The sequence below is a fragment of the Narcine bancroftii genome, chromosome 1 (genome assembly GCF_036971445.1).
Source record: "Narcine bancroftii isolate sNarBan1 chromosome 1, sNarBan1.hap1, whole genome shotgun sequence".
Lineage (NCBI taxonomy): Eukaryota > Metazoa > Chordata > Chondrichthyes > Torpediniformes > Narcinidae > Narcine > Narcine bancroftii.
The window spans coordinates 405,901,245-405,928,580 of NC_091469.1; the positions used below are offsets into that span (position 1 = coordinate 405,901,245).

Below are 27,336 nucleotides of genomic sequence, written 5' to 3' on the forward strand. Positions count from 1 at the left end.
TTGTTCTCTGCGCTTTTCTTGGAGCTGTCTGAGGGCAAAGACCATGTCAGTAGTTCCTCTGTTTGCGCAAAAGCCGCACTGTGATTCTGGGAGAATATTCTCGGTGACACTAGGTATTAATCTATTTAGGAGAATCCTAGCGAAGATTTTGCCTGCAATGGAGAGCAGAGTGATTCCCCTGTAGTTTGAGCAGTCTGATTTCTCGCCTTTGTTTTTGTACAGGGTGACGATGATGGCATCACGAAGGTCCTGAGGCAGTTTTCCTTGGTCCCCACAAAGCTTGAAAAACTCATGCAGCTTGACATGCAGTGTTTTGCCGTCAGCCTTCCAGACCTCCGGGGGGATTCCATCCATACCTGCTGCTTTGCCACTTTTCAGTTGTTCAATTGCCTTATATGTCTCATCCCGGGTGAGGACCTCATCCAGCTCTAGCCTTAGGGGCTGTTGAGGGAGCTGGAGCAGGTCGGAATCTTGGACTGAGCAGTTGGCACTGAAAAGAGATTGGAAGTGTTCTGACCATCGGTTGAGGATGGAGATCTTGTCGCTGAGGAGGACTTTGCCGTCTGAGCTGCGCAGCGGGCTTTGGACTTGGGGTGAGGGGCCGTACACAGCCTTTAGAGCCTCGTAAAAACCCCTGAAATCGCCAATGTCCGCGCTGAGCTGGGTTCGCTTGGCGAGGCTAGTCCACCACTCATTTTGGATCTCCCGGAGTTTGCGCTGAAGATGGCTGCATGCGCGACGGAAGACTTGTTTCTTCTCTGGCCAGGACGGCTTTGTAAGGTGAGCCTGGTGGGCAGCTCGCTTCTTTGCCAGCAGCTCCTGGATTTCCTGGCTGTTATCGTCGAACCAGTCCTTGTTTTTCCTGGAGGAGAAGCCCAGTACCTCTTCAGTGGATTGCAGTATGGTAGTCTTCAGCTGATCCCAGAGGGTTTCAGGGGACGAGTCCATGAGGCAGATTGCATCCTCGAGCTTTGCTTTGAGGTTTGCCTGGAAGTTTCCTCTCACTTCGTCTGACTGCAGGTTTCCAACATTGAACCTCTTTCTGGGGGTTTTACTGTTCCTGGGCTTTGGCTTGAAGTGAAGGTTGAGCTTGCAGCGAACCAGCCAGTGGTCAGTGTGGCATTCTGCGCTGGGCATGACCCTGGTTTGGAGCACATCTCATTTGTCTCTTTCTCGCACCAGGACGTAGTCCAGGAGGTGCCAGTGTTTGGATCGGGGATGCATCCAGGTAGTCTTCAGGCTGTCCCTCTGCTGGAAAAGGGTGTTTGTAATGACAAGCCGCTGTTCTGCGCAGAGCTCCAACAGGAGGCACCCATTGTCGTTGCACTTGCCGACACCATGCTTGCCCAGGATTCCTGGCCAGGTTTCTGAGACGTTGCCGACGCGAGCGTTGAAGTCGCCAAGGATGACAACCTTGTCGGCTGTAGGGGTGCGTTGAATGAGGTTGCGCAAGTCCTTTTCTGTTGGTTCCGCCTGGAGGGTTGGAGCATAGACACTGATGAGGGTGATGCGACGTTTGTTTTGAAGGGGGAGTCGCATGGACATGATCCGGTCTGAGTGGCCTGTCGAGAGGTTTTCGAGTTTGGAGGCAATGGAGTTCTTGACCATGAAGCCTACACCAGATAGGCGTCGTTCATCCAAAGGCTTGCCAGACCAGTAGAGTGTGTAGCCCGCGCCGCGTTCTTGGAGGCTGCCTACATCTGCCAAGCGGACTTCACTGAGAGCGGCTATGTCGATGTCAAGTCTGAGGAGTTCATGTGCAATGAGGGCAGACCGACGTTCAGGTCGGTGGCTGTCAGCCTTGTCTAGCATGGTTCTGATGTTCCAGCATGCTAGCTTGAGTTTGTGAGCATCTTTTGAGGGGGAGGACGTGGAGGGGGAGGACGTGGAGGGGGAGGTCGTGGACCTGTCCTCGGGCCTGCGCAAAGGAGCTTTTAGGTGGAGTGCAGTGCGCGCAGTACTGGCACCACCCTTTACACCCATGGTTCGTGTGCCGTGGCCAAGCAAGCTGGGACGTGGCAGCGAGGTCCTTGGGTCGTAGGCTTTATATCGGAGTGGCCTTCTCCTATGCAGGTTTCTTACCTGGGCTGGAGGGGTCTGCCTCCCCTCCTAGGTTGGTCCATACTGCCCGGACCGGGGCCGAGGCCGCTGCTACTTTCCCTGTGCCCAGACCGGGGCCGCCGCCTCCTACTTTCTGCCTGGACTGGGGCCTCCGTCTGCCTCACTCGACCGAGGCCGGGGCCGCCGCCTCCCCTTTGCTCTTGCCCGGATCGGGGCCGCCGCCGCCTACCCTCTGCCCGGACCGGGGCCGAGGCTGCCGCTGCTTTCCCTGTGCCCGGACTGGGGCCGCCACCTCCAACTTTCTGCCCGGACCGGGGCCTCCGCCTGCCTCACTCTACCGAGGCCGGGGCCGCCGCCTCCCCTTTGCTCTTGCCCGGATCGGGGCCGCTGCCGCCTACCCTCTGCCCGGGCCGAGGCCGCCGCTGCTTTCCCTGTGCCTGGACCGGGGCCGCCGCCTCCTACTTTCTACCCGGACCGGGGCCTCCGCCAGCCTCACTCGACCAAGGCCGGGGCCACCGCCTCCCCTTTGCTCTTGCCCGGATCGGGGCCGCCACCGCCTACCCTCTGCCCGGACCGGGGCCGAGGCCGCCGCTTCTTTCCCTGTGCCAAGACCTACCTATGAAACCACTTTCAGGGAAATGTGTGTTTGTATTCCACATCCCTGTGTCCTACCGCACTCCTTAGTGTCTTTTCTTGGTTTGTCCTTCAAAAATGCAACACCTCATACCTTACTGCATTAAATTCCATCTGCCATTTTTCAGCCTATTTTGAAAGCCTTCCTTGCTGTCTGCAACACCTCCAATTTTTGTGTCATCTGCAAACCTGCTGATCCATTTAACCATATTATCATCCAGATCATTGATATACTGTAGATGATAAACAACAATGTTCCCTGCATCAATTCCTGAAGTACACCACTAATTACAGACCTCCAGTCTGAGAAGCAATCACCCACTAACAACTTGCGGCTTGTACCATATATGCAATGTCAATCCAGTTTACTACTTCACCATGAATACCTAGCATCTGAACCTTCCTACTATCCTCCCATATGTGACCTTGTCAAAGGCCTTACTAAAGTCTATGTGGACAACATCCACAGCCTTCCTTCATCAACTTTCTTGATAACCTCCTTGAACCCCAGTCACTGGGTCTGTAACAGTGTTGCTCTAACCACTACACAAATTGTGCTGCCAATTATGCATGTAATCCTAATGCATGGCTGTTATGGCATTTGATTTTGTTTGGCATTCCACTATGTTTCAGCTATGAGAATTTAATCATGATTGCACTTGCATTTTTAGGATAAAGATTCCTCTGTGCTCTTCCAAGAACAGAGAGTTCTCCAAATATTCCACTCCCCTACAACACCGTAACTTCTTGATTCTCATGAATGCTGTTATCACAGGACAGCTGCTTCCTTTATCTTTCTGACAACAGCACTCTCTTTGGCCCCAAACTCTCCAATCAGTCCAAATAATTTGTCTCTATGGATCATATCTGCTGTATTTTCAATACTGATTTCTCATCTTTAAAGGCACTCCTTAACCTTATACATTCTATGGAATTCAACTTAAATTTATGCAGTCTATTTTTTCTTATATTATTCATGGCAATCAAGTAGCATTCTAATGAATCTATGCTCTATTCTAACAAAAGCTTTGATAACTTGAGAGATTTGAATTGAATGTTTATTGTCACATGTGGTGAAATAAAGTAAAAAGCTTCTTTTTCCCTGCTCTCCAGACAAGTCAACTCATGCAGCATTTAGTGCAATAAAAACAAATGAATAAACAAATACATAATCAACAATATAGAGAGTTATGTTACAATAAATAAAATAGGGCAGAATGTAGAGAAAAGTACAAAAGCATAGTGCAGATTTCAAAGAAAAGTACTTTTAAAAGAATAGTGCATCATCTTTTGCCAGTGAGAGATAGCAAGAAAGAAACTGTTATGGAACTATTGACCCACCAAACACTACAGCACAGAAACTGGCCCTTTGGCCCTTCTAGTCTTTTTTTATGCCTAGTCTCTCTGACCTGGACCTTATCCCTCTATACCCCTCTTATTCATGTACCTGTCAAAATTTTCTTATATGTTAAAATTGAGCCTACATTTACCAATTCAGTTTGCAGCTCATTCTACACTGTCGTCACTCCCTGCATGAAGATGTTCCCTCTTATATTCGCTTTAAACTTTTCCTCATTCACTCTTAACCCATGTCCTCCAATTTTTATCTTACCTAACATTGAGTCTGAAATTTCTGCCTCGGCCACAGGAGAAAGAATCTCAGGGTGTGATGTTATGTATATACTCTGACAATAAATCTGAAATCTGAGGTTCATGCTTTCAAGCACATGTATCTTCTGCCTAATGAAAGGAGTGAAAAAAAGAGTATGGCTTGATATAGTTTTCCTTGGAGTCACCAAGTAAGTAGATTTTATTTGTTTTCATTGTGATAAACTTTGCTGCATTTAACATTAACATAGAATTGACGGCACTACAAAAAACTGCAAAAGTGATCAAAAGATTTTAAAATAGTTTTCACATAAAAACAAATCTAAAATATGACCTGAATGATTTCTGATGTGAAAGAGATGGAGAGAGCTGTGAGAAAGTTCATGATTTCACATATTAAGTCAAGATGAAGAGCAAAGCACTAAAAAATATTGCCTCTCTCTCTCACACGTGTTTGCGCACACACACACACACACACACACACACACACACACACACACACACACACACACACACACACACACACACACACACACACACACACACACACACACACACACACACACACACACCTACCAAACTCAATCAAATAGATTTTAACCCCTCTTTCAGAGGTCAAACCTCCAAAGATAAGGTAGTGCCCTTCATTTCTATTCTGTAATGATTATTATATTTTGGGGAATTTGTAAGATTTAGAATAGGTTACTTACATACACACATTTTTAAGGAGATCTTATTTGAAAGAATGAAGAATTCACATTGCAGGATCTCTGTTATTTCACCAGTAGGCACTAATGCCTCATAAAATGCTTGACCATTGTCTTGCTGGAGTCAGGCTGTTTATATCTTTCTGCAAAGTGCTCACAGAAAGGTCACTCCTGGGTTTTGTTTATACTTAAGATAATAACTTGAGCAGAAGGAAGAACTCCTGTTGTTTGCTGGAGAAGATGGGTGTTTTGCAAGTCACATGAGTCACATGCTTTTTACTGGAGTCTCAGTTAGAGAGAGAAAAAGAGAGGTCACAAGCTCTCTCAGTCAGTGTGTGTGGGACACTGAACAGTGCAATCCAGGAAGAACTGATGAAAAGTTCCAAAGCAGTGGATGGTTGGAAGTGCTATCTGACTGATGTTTCTCTTGGAATAAGAGGAACATAGTGGAGCTCTGTGATGGCCTAGAGGAAGAGGTTACCATCTGGAAAACTCTGATGCGGCAAGTTTCATCAGTGAGACCTTGAGGTGACTAATGTTGGTACCTAAGTTCTAGAAATCCTGGACCAACAAATCTCTCTCTGCAAACCCTACAAGAACCTTCCTGAGTGGCAAACGTTTACCTTTCAAGCACCAAAGCCTGGTGAACTTTATACATGTTTAATTCTGTGCTCAGTATAAGAATGTCCTTCATCCAGAGAACTTGGAAGAAGGAGAAGTGAGATTGAATTGTGAACCAAAGAACTTTTCTTGAATTTACACACACATTGCATACACGTGCGCTCAGAATTAGAAGGGGGTTAATTTGGGTTACTATATAGTTAAGTATAAGTATAGAGTTAAGTTAAAGTTTGATTCTATTTTCATGTTTAAAGTTGATTAAAAATAACTTTTGTTTTAAAAACCACTCGTCATGGTGAATATCTATTGCTGCTGGGTTTTGGGGTCCTTTGGGCTCGTAACATTTTAATCTAAGACAGAGAGGAATAGAGAGCTGCCACCTGCACAATAGAAAGGCTCATGTAAGTCCAGAGCCTCATCACACTGGATTACACCATCTCTTCCTCCTGTGCAAGGAGCAACAGCACAGAAGGAATAAGAAATCTGAGGTTATTCTTATAATTGCAATGACCACTCCCCTTTGATTTTTCATGAGCTCTTCAGTAGACCATTGACATCTGTGCACATGTATTAACATCATTTGAGCAAATCCTATGTTAAATTATATTTTGTTTTGCACTACCATAATATCAAGGGAGACGTCTTCCTGCTCCCTCCCAGAAGCATCATTTGGAGATGAGCTACCGGGAGGGGAAACAGAAAAATGAAGAGGAGAGGGATGATGATGATAAAACTGTAGTTGTGCACCTGAAAATGGTTGGGAAACAGGCATTGCAAGGGAGGAGCAGGCTAGGTGGGAGGGATACATGTCACAGGCAGATGCAGTAGGAAATAGTAGGCTGAATATAGTACCAGCCAGAGGAAATCTAATGCTTCCCCTCATGAGGGCACCATTATTCCTAGTGAGATCTCACAAGTAGCAAACTTACCTAGCCATCCTAGATTAATCCTTAAATTGGCTCTAGGCAGCCGATTGTAGCACATCCATCTTGAGCAAGAACCTTTCAGAGGTTGCAGGCCTAAAGTGTTCACTGCTTCTTTCCACATGTACTACCTTACCTGCAAAAGTTTTCCAGCATTCGAATATGAATATGCCATTATATCCATCATGCAGCTTTAGTAATAATGCTGTTTCATTCCCATTGGTATTGAGCAGCCATTTAAAAGGTTCAAAACCTCAGACCTGCAGAGTGAAATTGTTGCAAAGAAAATGTATTTTGTGCAGCAATTGCAAATAATCATGAAAGATAGTGATTTAATTGCTGCTGACATTGCAAAGTCAGAAGGCCCTTTCGAATTGCCTTGTAAAATGGGGTTAACCGGGCAATTTATTCAGTTAAACATCCTAGGATCTGGCTATTTGAAAGATTTGAACTGGGCAAGCCTGGTCAAAATCCACCTGAGTCCCAGACAGGTGGTCACGGAACTCGGTAAAACTTACTGAGGCATCCTCCCCTGCTGGTAAAACTGGTGACATAGCGCTTATGTGCGTGCGTCACAGAGAACCTTTGGCTGGCCCAATGCAAGATCAAAGGCTGTCTTCCCTATCCATAATTCCCCACGCCACTGGGTAGTGAATTATGGATAATAAAGGTGGCCACTGAGCAGTCACCATGAACAAGAGCGGCACATCACGGCAGCAACACCCCCCTCCCCCCCCCATATGAGGCATCCCTGTCCCCCCCCCCCCCCCCACCCCATTTGCAGCAGAACCCCACCTTACTCCTGTTATTTTTTGGTCTGGTTGTGGGTGGTTTCCATGCCTGATTAGGGCTTTAACTATTGGGCATCTGGCAACGCTGCACCCCTGCTACCGAGTCAAGAATTAAATGGGGAGAGTATGGTGGGAGGGGGGGGGCAGTGACTGATAGCTGGAAGCAGGGGCAATAGGCAGGGAGGGGATGCTTAGAACTTTACTTTAGCAGAAAGGGAACAGAAAGAACACAGGGCACAGAGGATTCTCTGTGGGGCTGCCCGTGAATGTGTAACACATCGATCACAATGTCATCGCAGGAGCGGGATCCCCCTTAAATTAAATTTAGCAGGTAAATTAGCCTGCGGTTTAAAAGGTGTGGGAGGTACCGAGAGCCCAGTAATCTCACCCAGGTCCTGGGAAGGCTACCTGGGTGCTGCAGTTTGTCACTCAATGACATGCAATGGCATGTGGGAGGGGAGTTCATGTGTTGCCTTGGATTACTGATGAAAATTGGTGAGGATTAATGCCTGGAGGGGGCTAATTCACTTGCTTTGGAAAATTTTATTTTACAAGCTTTTTATGATTCCCTCTCATCGTATTCAGCCAATGCATCTTCTGCTCAGCTAGACAATGGGCCTGTAGACTCTTAGCAAGGTTTACATGGTGACCCCCTTCTTCATTCTAATCCTTTCATTCTTACCTCTTGACCTTCTTGCTCTGTCTCCTTTCTCTGCCTTTTTTGGCACTGGCAGCTGTCATTTGATTGTACAGCATGCCACAGACTGTGAGAGTCTCACAACTTCTCAGCATATACAGCAGTGTGCCCGAGGACTGCTTCGGGGTTCCATATTTCATCTTGGGAGATCTATGGTGTTTTTGACTCTAGTCCTGGGGGAGAACAACTCTTACTCTATTTGTGCTCAGCTGCTCAGGTTTGAGAGTGTGCTGGAGTGAGTACCTTGAGGAGTAAAAGCAGGGTTACTAACTGTATCTGTCCAGCAATCCATATTCCCTCAGGATAAAGGAATTACTCGTGGTCCCTGCTAACATGACAGTCATCATCTGGAAAATATTGTGATCAACAACTACCCAAGAAAGTGGAGAACATCCTATTCATAAAATGGCCCAAATTATCAGTGGAGTCAATGGCTGCCTCCATTTATGGAAGGCCGGGATTGCTGTGCCCAATACGTCATGTGGTCTTTACTGAAATCAGAGGGGACCAGCCATTTCTACGTGAATACTGAGCATCAGTGACCTCTGTGATGTAGCAGTGAGCAACAAAGTGGAAGGTACAGGAAAGATCTGCTGCAGCCATTCAAAACGATCCAAAGGCTCGGAGCCAAAGAGTCAATGTTCCTTTTCCCCTTACAGGGAGAGGAAACCAGATACAAGCATGTCTGAAGATTCTCTTGTGGAATGTCAATATCTCTTTGATAAAAAGCCTTGGAAAACTTGAGCCCTTGAATTCATTGTACTGCTCTAATCAGTCGTATTGTTCCTAAAGATTCTGTTGAAGTAGGTTCTTCATTGGTGTATCTGTGTCTTCTGACCTTCATCCACAAATCAGTGATGGACTGGGTTATGACTGGGTTGAGGGCAGGGAAACTGAGGCATCTGAGTGCATTGGAAGTGAAGCATTTGGAAATCAGTCTTGTTCTGTTTCACTCCATAACAAATGTTTACTTTGTTCTGAACTTATTTGTTAGTGACTTACAGTCAGCTTAAAAGAGAACCAGGAGCAGACCAGATCCAGGTCTGCTCTATTCCACAATATTGCAATTTCTTGGCCACTGGTTTCACTTCTGAAACACCCACTGAAACAAATACCTCAGCAAATAAATCCTCACTTTTAACTCAAGCCCAGCAGTCAGATTGTGGAGATTTGAGCAGGCAGAAATTGGAGATGCTTTAACAACTGACACCATTTGTTACATGGCTGATGCTGGGTGCAGCTCAGCCACACTGATGTAAGTCACTCAGGGAAGTATCCACTCGGGATTTGTGACTGGCACACTTTTACCTGGAAATGATCTTTAACAATGTAAACCAGGTAAAATTAAAACTGGATCACACACTGAAAAAAGTATGCACTGTGTGGTTGAGTTACCAGGCTCCTGAGACAAATCACAATGAATGTGTCTAACAATTCCAAAATGAACCTGGAAACCATGACATCCAACTACTTCCAGCTCATAGAGTTCTCCAACGTGGAAACAGGCTCTTTGGCCCAACCTGCCCTGACTAGTCAAGCTGATCCCATTTCCCTACGATCAGCCTATATTCCTCTGAACCATTCCTATCAATTCAATTCTCTGAATGTCTTATAAACATGAAAATTCTCCCAGATTCTACTTTTTCATATCTTATTCCAAATATCCACCATCTCTGTGTGACAAAGGTGTTCCTCTAGTCCATTTTAAATCTTTCTCCTCTCAACTTAAATCTCAACTTAGATCACTTATCTTGGGAAAAAGAATATTATTATTCACCTATCTATGCCTTGTCAGAATATTATAAGCATCTATGTGGTTCCCCCCCGCCCCACACCCCCACCAACCCACCTCGCCCCCCCCCCCTTCGCCCCATTCCAACTTCTTACATACCAGGACAAAAAATAATCATCTTAACCATGTTCTCCTTATAATTCAAGCTCACCACTCCTGGTAGTGTGAATCTTTTCTGCACCCTTTCCAACATGATGATATGTTTCCTGTAGCTGGGTGACCAGAACTATGCACAATACTCCATGTGCCTCTCACCAACATTGTGTACAGTTGTAATATGGTATCCCTGCTACTATACTCAAAGCCCTGACAGATGAAGGCCACCCTGTCTACTTCTGTCACCACTATCACGGAAGTCTTGATAATTTCGATAATCCATCTCTTTCTATAAATCCCAGACCTCCACAGACATACTCTATGCTCAGGAATGATCGAGAAGAAATTGTTAACACATCTGTTGCACTTTGCTAAAACTGGAGTCCATATGATAGAATCCATTTGTTCCAGCATTCACTATCTACAATTCTTCTATCTGCCATGCCGTCTATTTTATGTCATCATCAAATTTGGGTACTTGACTTGAAATCCCATTATAGTCATTTATCTATAATCTGGATTGTTATGGACCTAATGCATAACATTAACAGCAGCCTGCCAATTTGAATAGCTTCACATTATCAGATCTTTCTATTTCCTGCCACTCAGACACTCCTGCCACAAAGATAAAAAATTTGAAAATATTCTTAGGCTTCAATTTTGGCAACTCATCTCTTTTTTTCATAATTCTCGTGGAAATCCTTGTAAGTAACATCTATGAACATTTCTTGATTACTACTTGGATCATAGAGGAAAGAGATGTGAAGGAAGCAGACTCAGTACATATGGTCCAGTTGAAATATTAAAGTGACCAAAATTATGATTGGCTGAATACCACAAGCCAAAGGATGAATCCACTTAAAATTGAAGTAGATTCTGAGTTAGAGGCTTGAGATGGGTAACTCCATTGTGCCGAGGCAGAGCAGTGAAAGCAGGGCAGATCATTTGCTGCATCCATCCTTGCAACCTATAATCCCTGATGAAGGTAGTTGGTTCCATGTTCAGGAACACTCAGAAAGGTTGAGTGTTTTATCTCAGTCAAAATTGTAGTTTTATGAAGGGCTGATTAGTAGAATTTGTTAACATCCTGCAGGTGCTACTATCTAACCACCACCACCACTCCCCATCTGCACCAGTCATCATCCCCCATCCTTCCACCTTTCACCAATTTCTGAGCATCTTAACAGTGCTGATTCATCTGCAGAGACATTTCTGACATCACAGGCAAGTCAGAAGTCATTTATCACAATGGGGAGTTTTCAATTCGACAAATACTGCACACTAATTATGTGGAAATTCTTCATTCAGTCTCTGAAATGCTGGAAAAAGTCTAATTTGGCTATAAACAAATGTTATGTTATTCACAAAACAGTTTTTCATGCCAGCAGGCATGCTTGTAATTTGTTTCTTTGGAATACCCTCTTTGGAGTCTTCTATCTCCAAGCACATTTGCCCACCTGCCTTCACAATGGCATTAAGGAAATAATTATTGTCCATAGATTGATATTACGTGTAATATTTATGTCAGAAACACTGGTCGAGGGAAAAATGTTCACATCCATAACATATACCATCTAATAAAGGGGTTAAAATTCCGCTTTTTTAAAAAATAGCTCAAATTGCAATGTGCACATCTTAACTGGAAAGGCCAGAAATAACCCTGATTCATATTAATTGGGTGAACTATGAAAGCCTGTCACATGACCCAAGACCAGTGTACTGATAGAAAAGAATATAATTGGCCATGCGATTGAATGTAAGTAGAGGTGGTTATGACCTAAAATTATGACTGGGTTGAGGGCAGGGAAACTGAGGCACATGAGTGCATTGGAAGTGAAGCATTTGGAAATCAGTCTTGTTCTGTTTCACTCCATAACAAATGTTCTGAACTTATTTGTTAGTGACTTACAGTCAGCTTAAAGGAGAACCAGGAGCAGAACAGATCCAGGTCTGCTCTCTTCCACAATATTGCAATTTCTTGGCCAGTGGACCTTTCGCATATTGGTATAAAGGTTGATTTAGGTAACTGACTGGAATGTGAAAAAAATGGTCTGGATAAAGAATGTACTTATTTTACCCTTTGAAAATAGACATATCAAAGTGCAATTCCTAATCCTTTACGTATCAGTTCATTACAGGTTCCAATATGACACTGTAATAGAATTTAAAATAGGCAGAGAAATGTAAAAATAGGCATGGAAATAGAAATATATTATCATCAGGAGCTTTCTATGACATTCACCATGGTAGTCATGGCTTTTAAATTTAAGAGTAATTTGGAAGTATTTCAAGATAACGGCTTGTGGTCTGATGTAGTATTTATTATTATTATAAGAATAATCTCCAGGTGCTATTAACGTTCCAGGCTCCAGGAGAGGTGAAAAAATGTGGTCAGGCTGCTTCTGCCAAGGCATCTTGTGAGATCACAGGATAGTGTTACTCTAAATTGCTTTGCCAAGTTTGTAGAAATGTTCATAACTATGGAGTAATCCACCCTTAGCATTTTTGTACGTAAATGATATTGTTCAAGCCATTTACCACTCCAGCTGAACTTATGAAGTAAAGACAATGCAAACAAATTCTAATGCACATTTAAGAAGAACGTAAAATTTGATATACATGCACTTAGAATCAAAAAAAGTAGTTCTCATTTATAACGTGGACCAATATAACAGATATATGTGTACTTTCAGCAAACATTTGCAATCATTTGAATATTGAAGCACATGAAGTTATGATAAATTATTAGCCTGTTTTATAGTCTTTAGTGTTCAAAATAATCTTATTTTGATACCAATATTATAATATTTAGGGGAAAACAAATGGCTAACGTTTCAAGCCGGAATACTTCATCACATTGATGAGTGACTGTGGTCAAAACATTGACTATTCTTTTTCTACAATTGATGCCATTGGCCCATTGAGTTCCTCCAGCAGATCATCTGTTGCTCCAGATTCCAGTAGCTGGAATACTCTGTGCGTCTCAGGTAAAACAAGTTAGTGCGAATCAAAAATATGATCACATTACCAATCTCGCTAGCCAAACAAAACTCGTCAATGAGACCACATTGATTGGATAGTTGGTACCTACCTCTTCTACGATGCAATCTCTGCCACAACCAGGAACAGACCCACCTCTGTCCTGAATGTATGTCAAAAGTTAACATTCATCAATCAACCCAGCATCTTGCTTATTTTGGCCTATTCTGGTATTTCCATGCTTGTGTTCTTATAAAGTTTTAATTTAATCTTCTGTTGTCAATTACAAATCTTACGAAACAAGGCATTCCCATATTATACAATTGTTTTGCTCATAATAAAAAGATGTTTTACAGTGAAATAATGTATGGATCTCTGATCTTGATAGCACCACATGAAATTAAAATGCAGTAAAACCCTGGGTATCCAGCACTTATGAGGATTGGTGGATAAGTAAGTTTTCCAGTTACTTGAGATTCACTCTTATAATGCCTAACTAATACACTTGCATTAAGATTAAACAGCTTAAAAGACAAAAATACCTTACTGTACAAACTTCACTTGCATGAATGCATAAGCCTTAAAGAATTTTACTTTATTTTCAGTCACATTCTTTGAAAACTTTTAACCATTGCCACCCAAAAGAGGATTTACCCCTCCCCCTCCCCAAGTTTGCAGATAAAGCCTTGCAATTTTGAAAAAAAGATTACTCAATATACTACAGTTAGAGCTGCAGATAGTGCAGTGCTATTACACCATCAGCGACTTGGGTTCAAATCCAGCACTGCTCCAGTTTCCTCCTTCCCTTCAAACATGGGTTGTTGGTTAATTAGGATATTTTGGTGGCACAGGCTCATAGGCTGAAAGAGCCTGTTACTGTGCTGTATGTCTTAATTTGAAATGTATAAAAATAAATTAAATATGGACGCTCAAATGATACTTCATGCATAAGGAATAATAGACAGGAAATTATTGATTGAAAATGTTTAATTCCTTGCCTGAACAGTTTACAAATATTCATCAAATTAATAATCAAAAATACAATTTGGAAATTAGTTCTACATTTCATGCAAACATTTGGATTCCATAAAATTGGTTGTAACAGTCATCATATCAGAAAAGTTAAATTGTGTGAAGATGAATATTTTACCTTGAACACAATACCTATTTCAATCATTACCAATTTTTGTACCAATAATGTTTTTTCAAGATTTAAATAAAAGTGTAAGAAGGTTTATTTGGTGAGATAAAATGCCTAGGATGGCATTGGAAAAACTAACATGGAAATATGATCAGGGAGTCTACAATTGCCCAATTTTAAAATTTACTATAAAGCAGCTCAACTCAATTTTTGTCCACCTGTTATCAGATTGATGAACAGACATCATGGGTACAAATTGAAATTAGTAAAATTGGAGAAAATAATTCTGAGCATATTTTTTTATAAATGGCACAAAAAACTGTTGAGGGAAAATTTTACACCAATTTTGAAACATACACTTAAAATATGGAATGGAATACATGTAGAAAGGGAATGAAGAATTATCAGTTGGCTAGAATGTTATTAAAGCAAAATCCTTTTATTCCTTTTACGGCCAATAATGTTTATTTTGACATTTGGTATAATTGCGCAATAAAAAGGATAGAGGATTCTTTTTGTTGAATTTTGACCAATTGAAAGATAAATATTTTATACCATATAATACTATTTTTGCTTATTATCAGCTTAAGTCATATTTAAAAGGAAACAGTGACAAATTTTAGACTAATGGATCAAAGTCCATTTGAATATTTAATAACAGATATGTTTATCGAAAGATTTATTACTAATATGTATATAAAATTTCAAGAGACTATGCAGCAATAGGATTTATTTAAATGTAAACTGAGTTGGGAAAGAGATTTAAATATACAAATTCAAGAAGAAGTATGGTCAAAATTATGTCATGAAAGTGTAACTAATACAATTAATGTTAGATACCAAACGGTACAATATAATTTTTTACATCAATTATATTATACTCCACACAAATTACAGAATTAATTCAAAATGTTCTGATCAATGTTTTAGATGTAATAAGGAAGTAGGAACTTTTCACCATGCAGTTTGGCAATGTGAAAAAGTAGGAAAATTTTGAGAATATGTAAGTATTTTATTGGGACGAGCTATGAAGGTGCAAGTTTTGAAAGATCCCAAATTATTTTTATTAAGAGATAGTTTTGATTTGAAGTTAGATATTTATCGGAAGAAGTTTTTTTTTAAGTGAAGCAATAGCAGTAGCAAAGAGATGTATAGCCATAACGTGGAAATTAGACAATAATGTGGGGTTGAATAAGTGGCAAATTGAATTACTAAACTGTACACCATTAGAGAAAATAATGTATAATTTATGGAATCAACCAGAAAAAAAATTGATAAGACTTGGAAACCTTATATGGATTTTATTGCAATGACTGCATCTACAGGATCCGTCACGCCCGCACCAACTCACCTTAGTTAATTCAAGGTTCAAGAACGTTATGTAAATTTAAATTTAATTAGACAAAGGGATATATGATTATCAGCCAGGCTTTTATTTCTTTTCTTCTATCTTTCCTACTTTTTTTTGGAGGGGGGAGAAAATATGAAATTATGTATTGTTTTTGCATTCCCGTTTTTTATTAATTATCATAATATAGATAAATACTGTACTTGTATTGATGCAAATGAAAAATCACATTTATTTAAAAAAGGAAAAGTTAAAAATGGACTAAAATAATGTTATTTTAACAATGCCTGCCCACTTTTCAAGCAAACTGTGAACTGTAATTGATTTTTAATTAATAATTGCATTCATTTCTGGATTTCCTTTTTTTTAAGCTTAAATGGTTTTCAAAACTGCATTTAGCACATTTTAATTTTTTTTATATCAATGTAATCAGCATTACAATTATGGCAATGGAAATTACCTTAGCCCAACAGACCAGTAGCAACCTTACACTGGTCCATCGGAGCATCCAATTGCCTCTTAAATTATTCCAGTACTTTTGTTTCCAGTGCATTACTTCTTTGTTAAAAATAAAAGTAACAAAATCAGTACTAAGGCAAAACACTCCGGCATTATAACTCCATTACAAATAAAAGCATATTGTATCTTCTTTTTCACCTCTCTAATGTTTTTCATCAAGAAAGAATGGATAATGGGGCCACACCGCATTTGATTTAGAAATGTTATTTTTCTTGTGAAACTGTCAAAGTCCAGTTCATCTTCTCCGTCTCATTCTCATACATTGACAAGGTAGCATCTCAATGATCTTTTATTCTGTCAAGGTTGAAATTGTAAGCTTTTTGGATTTCCTAATTAACTGATCATTTTCATTCTACGATTAGTCTATTTTCTCATCATTTCCTCCAGTTCTAGAATGTTTACATCGTGCATTGGCCTTCCTGGATTTTGGACAGTTTAATTACAACTTACTTTGATAATATTTTTTAAATTCATCTATTTTATTCAATGTTCTAATAATTTGTTGATTGGTGATCAAATCATCATCTTCAGTGTCTCACGAAACACATTTTCAATATTAACTTTAGTTATTAATGGTATATATTTCATGCATTATACATTCCAACTTCACAATTACAAATTTAATCCGTCACTATTATACCCACTTACATATTTTGCCCAGGTATAACTGTTAAGGTGCCATCTCCAAATCTATTTTCTGCCCTAATTTGAAACCAGGCAGCTTTGATATATTTGCATTAACATTGGTTCTAAGATCTATCCTCAGGAAAACTTATTTAATATCTCCCCTCATTCTGGCATAATTCCTTCAACAAGTACTGACTATTTTCTACTCCTCAATCAGTTTCCTTACCCATTCTCAGGACCAAGCTTAAATGTGTGGCTTTGCACATTCAATTGGTTTATCGGTGCAATATTGTCAAATGCTATGAGGTCTATACTTATCATATCATAGTTAACAAAGTTATCAAGTGCAAATGAGAGACTTTTCTTTGTTATAACTCCATTGAAAAAAATCAACAGATGCATTTCTGACTTGGAAACAATAGAACCATGGAATATTACAACACAATAAACAGCCTATATGTCCCTTCTAGTCTGTGCCAACCATTATTCTGCTAGTCCCATTGACCTACTCCCATTCCATAACCCTCCAGACCTCGCCCATCCATATATCTATCCAATTTATTGTTAAAATTTAAGATCGAGCCAACATTCACCACATCAGATGGCAACTCATTCCACATTCCCACCACTCTCTGAGTGAAGAACTTCCCCCTAATATTCCCCCTAAACCTTTCCCCATTCAGCTTTAAAAACTACGACTTCTCATATTTTTCTTTCCCAATCTAAGTGGAAAGAGCCTACTTGCATCCACTCTATACCACTCATAATCTTGTAAACCTCTAACAAATCTCCCCTCTTTCTGTGCTCCAAGGAATTAAGTCCTAACCTGTTTAATCTTTCCCTATAACTCAACTCCAGAAGACCCAGTAACATCCTAGTAAATCTTCCCTGCACTCTTTCAATCTTATTCATATCCTTCCTAGAGTTAGGTGACCAGAACTGCACACAATATTCCAAAGTTGGTATCACCAATGTCTTAAACAACTTCAACATAACATCCAAACTCCTGTACACAATACTTTGATTTATAAAGGCTAAAATGTTGAAAGCTTTCATTACAACCTTGTCCACTTGCGATGCCTCCTTCTGGGAATTATGTATCTGTATTCCCAGATCTCTTTGCTCCTCCACACTCCTCAGTGCCCTACCATCTACTGTGAATGTCCTACCTTGATTTGTCCTTACAAAATGTTTGTCTGCATTAAACTCCATCTGCATTTTTTTTGGCCCAATCTCCCAATTGGTCCAGATCCATCTACAAGCTTTGAAAATCTTCCCTGCTGTCCACAACGCCTCCTATCTTTGTGTCATCAGCAAACTTTCTAATCTAATTTACCACATTATCATCTAGGTCAATGATCTGGATGATAAAGATACCTCCAGTTACTCTTAAATCTTGTTGATCTTCTAATATATCTTTCATGCAAAGCATACAAGGAAACAACTGCAGAAGCTTACATGTAGAGTGTCTGTGTACATTTTATTATTTTTAAAAATCAATATGGAATACATCAAGAAAAAGGAAAGAAATGGTGAAATATAGCAGACTAGCCAAGACAGAGAAAAAGAAAACCGTTAATCTGGTAAATCTGAAATCTGAGGTGTTATTTGGATTAATACTACATTAGGGATGCTAGGATTTCTACACTTATCTTAGATTCTATAGTTAGAATTATTTTTTACTCAGTGCTGTAAAAGTGCTAATAATAATTGTTTATGTTATCCCATTTGAGACAGCATTTCTAAGTCAAAACACATAAAATCTACAAAGAAAACCTTTTTCTGAATGTATATCTCTTGATAGAAAAATCCCTTTCTTCAGATGCTCAGTCCTACCTTTCACTTGATTTAATTTTAATGCAAAATTACAATGAGTGCATGTTAAATATATTGCATGTTGTAATATACTGTAGGGTATGCATACCAACATTGATGAGGTTTAAAGCATAAAGTCTCACGTTACAGAAACAATCTCATTGCTGCCGAAATAAGATTCACAAAGATTTAATGTGATATGAAATTTTTAGTTATTTAACAATTTATTAGCAATTAGCTATAAACTTCATAAAGTCAGATACTCTACAAGATAACTATTAAAATGCTAGCACTAAAATCATGGGTGTGATTTAAAATGCTTAAATAAGAAATCATAAAATGTGAATTTTAATTTATGATTTGTATTTCATCTGCTCTTTTAGTGATGTTTTAATGGATTTTCTAACCTGTTTAGTTTAGATCAGCCACTCTCAACCTCTTTTTGTCTATGGCCCCCCTCTCACTTTATGGGGCCCCTTCCCTGTGAAGTAGTCAAGTTTAGTTGGTTTCTTCCGCACTTCTCTCCTACATACTACATTAAAAAAAGTAAGAAATATGATTTCAGTCTCTCCCCACCCCCCACCCCCCCCCCGCTTAAATGTGCTGTAGTCCCCAGGGAACTAACTGTATGGCAATGGCCCGTTTAGAGAGATTTAATGTTGGCTCATTAATACTGACAAACATACTATCAGAGCCAAAGGAACTTAGACTGCATCAATATTTGGGGTATTAGAGTGTGCATAGAAATAAATAAATGATTCCAAAAAGATTCTCATTTATGCCAAGTATTAATACTTTCATTCTCAAGATTTTAATATATTGAGTATGGATGTCCTTTTTGCATACTTATAATAATTAGTTCATTTTTAACATGCATAAATATTTGCAGAAATATTCCATATCCATATGTTAAAGAGTGATATAATTCATCACAATATTATAACTGACTCAGTTATATAATGCATAACACTATATAAAGTTAGATTGGAAAATAAATCTGTTTTTGTTGAAACTGTGATACGATTATTTTTTAATGAAACAGTCAACATGCAACACTATTAGGGTGCCATCAGAAGCACAGCTGGAGAAAAAAAAAATGATGTCCCTAATAGTTTGTTGAATTTTCCAATGACTTTAAATCAAAAGTAGCATATTTGGTACTATTCAGTAATACTTTGGCCATTACAGTTTGTTTTCTTAGTTTGATAACTAAGTATATTTTAAATATTACCAAGGATATTTTATCTTACAATATTGTGGCAATTGTGCATTTTTATTTAAGTGCTTTCTCAGATTAATGTATTTACATCTAAATAGACTAAAGCTGAGTTATAAAAAACACATATCCAACAACACAGAAGGCCTACCTGCAAGCTAGAGTAAGATTGTTGTGTCCAATGCATTAAGTGTACAATTAAATGTTTTCAAAAGATTTACTTCCTGAAAAAAGTTGGGGATTATGATAGACAACTTCAACCTGATCCCAAAGATTCAGATTTGCTGTTTTGCGTACGAAATTGGAAAAACATTAACTTTTATTCCGTTTAGCATATTTAATTGAATAATGATGCTGACACATTGCGTGAGTTTAACTGACCTCAAAATGTTTTGTCCCAGATTTTCATTTGTACTCAGCTATCTCAGTGTCCAACAATAGTCAGCTAGTATTGGTGGTTCCATGCTCACAATGTCCAAGTGAAACCTTTCACCATGTTCGCCACTGACTGCACCAAGTTCAGCAGGGAGGAAACCCAAATTTTAATGCAGAAAATGAATTTTCAATGACGTGGTTTTGTATACTTGATTTTTAAAAAAAGTTTTAAATTTAGAAATACAGCACAATAACCGACCAAATCCGTGCTATCTCAAGCCACTTTCAGGTGCTTGGACGCAGATAATGCGCCGGCAGACGCGGCTGGGTGAGTGCAGCTGGAACGTTCAGGTGGCTGTGAAGAAGACGCCTTTCTGTCACCTGAATGTGCCAGCTGAAGTAGAGCCGTGACCGAGCGAACGCCTGCTCCTGTGGACTGTCGCCATAGTCCCACTGCTGCTTTCAGGTGCAACGGATTCTCCGAGCAAGAAAATAATACCTACAGGAGGAGGGTTAGGTAAGTGCTCCTCCTGGCTGGGTTCTCCACTTTCAGGTGGCCACCCAAAGCCGCATTGGGGTATTCTGGCCATCTGAAAGCGGCTTAATTTACACCCAATTAAACTACACCCCTGGTACATTTAGAATGGTGGGAGGGAACCGGAGGCCCCGCGGGAAACCCACAAAGACACAGGGAGAATGAACAAACTCCTTACAGACAACGAAGGATTTGAACCCCGGTCCAGATTGCCGGCACTGTAAACGTGTTTGCACTAACAGCTACACCAATCTTAACTCCCCTTAAAATATGACAGGAAATCACAAAAACATGTTATATCTTACAAACAGTACGTGATAGGAAAATGTTAAAGTAATTTTCGTGATCAGCGACCAAAATCCTTAAAATACACCTAAAAGTGCCCAGGAAGCAAAATCTTCGTTGTCCAATATTATCATGGCAACCCTTAATTGTAGTATCGGGGGAGAACCGCGCAGTGACGCTGTCCAGCCAGGATGGAGAGTTCTTGTCATGAGTTTTTCAGTGATTTCGACTTCGCGCTATCTTGACTGGTTTCTTTTTTAAAAAAAATGCGCAAGTCCAAATTCTGGTTTATGCTCAAACAAGCTGTGAATCTTAGTTTACTTTCCATAAAATGAATGGGGTTGCCTGGTTTTTGGAGCATTAGCCCGTCTGAATAAACAGCCTCCAGATTAATAATTAGAATTTTAAATATTGAGCTATTCGTTCTCAACAAGAGGTCTGTGAATCATCTGCAACCACGTGTTGCGTTAACTTTTCCCAAGTTATTTCTCTCTAAATGGCTACGGTTCTTTGTATATTCCTGGTGGTCTAATAAAGAATTAATAGCAGGAGGGTTTTCTCAGGATGGTTGACGGTCTGCCGGTACTGATTGCTGAAAGGACTGAAAATGGTTTCAAACCATTAATGTTGCAACTAAATTGGATCATCGTAAATAATTTGCGCCGATCGGTTTGTTATTATTCTCTAAAATGAGACAGAAATTTACTGGACTTTGCCTTTAAATGTCCACTTTAATATTTGCTGAGACAGGTAGTCATGATGTCCGCTCAGAAATTTGGGTTTCGAAAGTATTTGATCAAAAATTATAATTTTATATAGTATGGATAAAGTCAGAAATGACTGGCCATAATATTAAAGAGAAAATTTTTTGGTTGAGAAGTATTTCAGCGCAGCTGAACGAGAAGCGCGAATTAATTTAGTTTGGGTTATGGGGTGAACAGGAACAATAATTTATTTGAAAATTGTTTATACTGAATAAGGAAATGTGGTGATTTCTACGACGGACCAGCAATCAGACAATGAAGACTTTATATAAAATAATTCGTGCCTTTGAAAGTTTGATCTTGATAATGAAAATAAAGATAAAAGACAAATCACCCCCCCCCCCCCCCCCCCAACAAGCGCTGTCTTTCTCTCACAATGACGAAGAAGGAACAGTCAATATCACCTGCATGCACACATTACCATTGTCTCCACAGCGAGTTCAGGCGATTAGCGCAGAAATGTGCAGGGTTTACGGAAACGTGTGACAATCTATTTCTCCTACACACACGCACGCTTTAATTCAAATCGCAAACTTGCAGACAAAACCAAACTGAAAAAGCGTTGTCAGTCACAGATGAGAGTTGTTTCTGACTCCATGTCGCCCGGGGTCGACACCGTTCTAATCCTCCTCGGGCAGAGAAAGCCGATCCCAGCAGCACCACGAGTGATTCGGATCCAGCAACCATTGCATACTCTCCAATACAATGAACAGGCTCTTCAGTTTTCATCCATTATTCTCCAAACTTTGCTCAATTAAAGCAAATTTACCATTCTCTAAATTAGCTGTCTTAATGGAAAATTGTCTTATTGTTGCTTAAAGGTTAATTTTATAATGATTTAGGTTGCATGAATAAAAATCAAATTGGGCGAAAAATCTAAACTTTGGAGCGATGTGTTTATTTTAGAACGTGTAAACAGCTTTAAATCTACATTAATGCTGTTTTATAGACTAACTTTTTGTAACAGGACAATTTCAAAGTGCTTGCATTAGATGGCCTTGCGAAAAGAAAAGTAGTAATTTGCCCACGAGTTGGAAATTTACTTGTTGATGGACAACAGGTTGACCTAAAGGGCAACAGTGATCTCAGCTCTTCCTTGATCTGTGAGCTGTGATCTGCAACCTTTGGTCTCAAATCAGATAAGAAACCGTTTACTTTCTACTGCCTCTGTACCATTCACTAGATACACCTCGTATTACAATATAAGTAGCTTTATATTCGATTGCGAATGTACTGTGAAATAAAATATAGCGTTCACAATGTAATCCGCTCAAAATGATATAAAAATAAATTGAAGAAATTGCAAGATCATTATTAAAATATGACATTTCAATTATGAAATTACAGAATGTATAAAAAATGTGTCCAAAGTTTTATATTCCGACAAAAATAAAAACCATGGGAAGGTAGAGCAATAATTGACGACGCCATAAAGACTGTCATACAGGGATAATGGTTTAGAACATGACTTGACAATTGATTGTTTCACAGTGAGAATTCTAAGATGGAAAGAAAAGACAAACTGGTGAAATATATATTTATTATTATCGAACTCTTACCGCAATCAACCGCATGCATAAATACAGACGGGTGAAAAATGTTGCTTTTACAAACATATTGTATTTAAATAACGGACTTACACAGTTGGCCTGGACAGTGCAACTTTACCATCAGAAAAGCAGAAGCACAAGTGTGATTGGGAACGAAAATCAATTTAGACAGGCCCCGATCGAATATATAACTTTTATTTGAGAGCTTTCTGTAAATGTCCTCAATTTGTCGTGACACGATACAATGGCTATAACTGAGCCTCCAAGGCCAAAGCCCATCGCTATTTGTTAATTGATAATTACGAAGACGGCATCTTATTCTAAACAGCACAATAAGTATTGTAAAGCCTGGAAATAGTTCTTTGAAACTTTTACCAACTGGAGTTAACGATATTCAGATAACGTCCCTGATCCGTTTCAGCGAAATCCCAAGCCTTTGAACGTTTCCAGATAGATAAATAAAGCTTTTAAAATGAACAGAACCCTTTGATATCAATGGTTCGATGCAGCGTGGTCACTTGAGATTGTACTTAGGTCGTTTAACATACAAATGCCTTCCTGTTAATGCACACAATGCCTTGAGCAATTTAAAAGGAAAAGATTGTTTGTGAAGTAAATTTAACTTTCAGCAGTTTAAGTGGAATATCAAAGTAATTTGGAACAATAGTTGATCTGCTGGTTCACATTTTCTGAATTATTTAATTCGACAAGACAATATTTAGTCTTCGGTCAAACGAAGCAATCTGTAACTAAAGAAAACAACGGATATTTACATAACCAATGGAATTTATTTATATGAATATGCCACTTTATACTGTAGAGCTCCTCACAGGTCATTGAAAATCACTCCTCTTACCACCTTTCTGCACTATCTAAACTAGTCATTTTCAAACAAATATATTTATATCTGAACAATTGCAGCAATGCACGGAGCAGATAAAATAGATTTAGAATGATCCTTGAGATACGAGTAGGCGTTTGCAAACGCCTTTCATCTTACCTATTTTTTTTTTGCAAAATTGTTGTACCTAAATCAGTGTCTGATAGTTTTGCTGTTCATATATTACTCTATTTTGGTGCACAGATTTCAGGTCCAATTAATTCTATGTTTGTACCGACAGACAAAGAAAATGTATTAAATACAGCCTAGGGACATGCTCTCTGTGAAGAAGAGAAATGAACACTTCAAAAGTGCACAGATCACGACAGAATTCGGAAATCCATGGTAGCCTCGCCTCTTTCGGGCGTTTTGTTTAACGCTGACTTTGATAAGTGCACCTATTCGGGTTTTTTTTACAAGTCTGTTTTCATAAAATTGTTTGGTCAGAAATTACGTCTCCAGTTTATATGCAAGTTTAAATACTTTACTTTTTTAAAAAAAAGAATCAAATACACGCAGACAAAAGATTAGATCTAAGTCCAGGATTTATTCTATATTTTGGGGTTTGCTGCAAACCCACTTGTTACGAAATATATGAGAAATTTTGCTTTAAACTATCTGACTGCCAGTATATGCAAATAAGTAGATACATGCTCCATTAAATAAAATAAAAAGCCATTCAACATTTACCATACATGGTCTGCTGCATTCGTCGAGATGTTATTTTTTTCACAGATCCAACAGAAAAAAAATCAAAAGTTCTCAAAGTGCGCCTTAAGATGCACCTTAAGATATATTATTTCAGAAAATCGCAATGAATTCTTCAGCAAGATCTCACAATTAATTTTGACAACAACCCCAAAAAAAACCCTTAGATTTACCCTTATATATGTTCAATTTTTTCAGAAGAATTTACAGGAAAATACTGTACAAAATCGTCTCCTAGACAAATAACACCTCGCACCCAGATACTGGTGGAGCGATTATTTAATAATTAACTACATGTCCCCAGTTTTACAAATCCTTGCAGATATTTTACAAAGTTGATAGGCTTTTCATTCTCGCTGCACAACGCTGTCGACCGTATTTGAAATCAATTTACCACTCTGTGATTTGACAGCGAAAAGAATAAGTATCTTAATGTACATGTTCAAATATTGTCGAAGAATTTACAGGGATAAAACTGTACATACTTTCCAATCATGGCTACGAGTACTGGATCTTTTCCAGGTAGTTCGGGACAAGAAGAATCAGGCGAAAGCGTTATTATTGTAAGTTTGGAATATGTTGACAATTCAGATAAACCTTTCCGCCTATAAAAGCTAAAGTTCTTGACGAACATTGAACGACAGGGGGGAAAATAACGAGACCAAATGTCTAAATTAAAGGGGTGATAATTACGTCGAGCGATCTTTAAAAGCTGAAACCCTGTGTAATTCGCCGGCATGGGAGAAAATACTGGATTTCAAAGAAATATAAAATAAAATGTTTGGGCGCTGGTAAAGATTTTTAGTTAAATATTTTGCAAACGGCTGAACTGGATTTGCAGTACAAAGCAGGTAATGAGGTAACTACCTGGATCATTACACCGCACAATTTGGGGCCTGGGATCTGGTGAGATTTAATCACGTTTCGTTTTGTCCTGAGCTATCTGACCTATTTGGGTGCATTCGCGATCATTTATTCAAGATCCCTCTTTGTTTTACTTACATGTGAACCTCTTTAAGTTTTAAGCCTACTTTTGCTTTGTTTCACGGACGATGCTTTCAAGCGCCCTCACTCAAGACCATTATTGTGACCGTTGAGCGCGGCTGCCGAGTTGCCCTGGGCTGCCGCCTGCAACAGCTCAGGGGAGTGACAGCGTGGGGTGCCGGGGACGCTGTGCTCACTGTCGGTGTCGCTGTCTTTCTTGCTGCCGCTGCCCCCACCAGCTGCGCCGGCCGCCGCGCCGCCACCTACCCCGGTGGCCTGGTGTGTCTTGACGTGTTTGCTTAGGTGGTCGCTTCGCATGAAGCGCTTGTTGCAGACGGGGCAGGCGAACCTCTTCTCGCCGGTGTGAGTGCGGAGGTGGCGCTGCAGCTCGTCCGAGCGGGTGAAGCGTTTGCCGCAGAAAAGCCAGTTGCAAACGAAGGGTCTCTCGCCCGTATGCCAGCGCAGGTGGGCTTTCAGGTGCGATGTCTTGCCGTAGACTTTGCCGCATCCCGGGATATGGCAGCTGTGCAGTCCTTTCCTCCGGAGGCTGGCCCCAGCCGGCCCCAGTCGCTCAGCCTCCTGGCAGTTGGGGCAATCACAGGTCGCCCGTCCCGAGTAGCGCCTGGCCGAGGAGCGCGGAGATCCGCCCAGGGTGGCCGGGCTGCCCAGCATGGAGTTGGCGGCCAGCGGCGAAGGGGCCGAGTCCTGGTAAGAGGGAGGTAAAACGGGCTTGAAGCCATCCTGGGTGATCAGGTGCTGGCTGCTGGTCAGAAGGTGAGAAGAAGCACCGTTGATGCCGGCTGTGCTGAAGGCCGAATGGCTGAGACCGGAATAGTCCGAGTTGTAGCCGCCCAGAGGGGAATGGAGCGAAGATTGAAGTCCGCTGGAGTGTAAGGAGGACGGCAAGGCCCCGTTGGAGTTCTGAACGTCAATCCAACCTGCTGTGCCCGGGTGCACATCCCACCAAGTCGATGCTCCGTTCCCCATATCCCCAGCTATCCCGGGATGGGTTGGTTTGAACCAGGACTCGTACGGATGTGCCATCCCAACCCTGGGGTAGATGCCTTGTAAACTGTTTTGCAGACTGTCCACTGTAGTATGAACTTTGGAAATGAAGACCGGTTGGGCAGCGTCCTGGGAGCTACTGGAGACGGGAGATTGAAAGACCGAGTACTCGTTCCCAAAGGGCGACGTGGATGAGGTGTTGGAGGTGAGGGAGAAGGCGCTGCTGCCCGATGAACAGTTGACACTGAATGAATCTGACAGTCCTGCCCCGTTCCTGGAGCTTGAGACCCCAAAGCCGGAGAGGCTGGAGCTGTTATTGCAACTGGACGCTGATCTTTTCCAGGGATGAAATCCTTTTCCAAAGGACGCGTTGTCCGACAGAGAGGGAGACGGGCTCGGGCTGCCGATTTTATTACAGGTAGCAGCCAACATTGCCAGAGGAGTTGATCCCAGCCTCGGTTCTTCCTGCAAAAAGTACAAATACCAAAAAAAAAATGCACACAGTTGCAAAACAAAAACACGTTGGATATTAGCACATTAACACGGCGCTTCACAACCAGCTTGCACTGGCACGTTGAAAGTAACACTGTTCATTTAAATATTCTCAAATCCTTTCAGCAAGAAGCAAAACTGGTAGGCAAGGTGTTGTAAACACTTGTAGCTTCCACATGATATT

General features: G+C 40.5%; 1 protein-coding gene across 1 annotated transcript; it reads right to left on the minus strand.

Annotated features, from left to right (window-relative positions):
• Positions 1–23,756: 23,756 nt before the first annotated feature.
• Positions 23,757–27,117, minus strand: sp8b (sp8 transcription factor b). The gene is made up of 2 exons (XM_069915919.1): positions 25,674–27,117; positions 23,757–23,832 (listed from the first exon to the last, which is right to left on the minus strand). The coding sequence occupies exon 1, from the start codon at positions 27,090–27,092 to the stop codon at positions 25,740–25,742; it is 1,353 nt and encodes a 450-aa protein (XP_069772020.1). The 5' UTR covers positions 27,093–27,117; the 3' UTR covers positions 23,757–23,832; positions 25,674–25,739.
• Between the last annotated feature and the right edge of the window lie 219 nt (positions 27,118–27,336).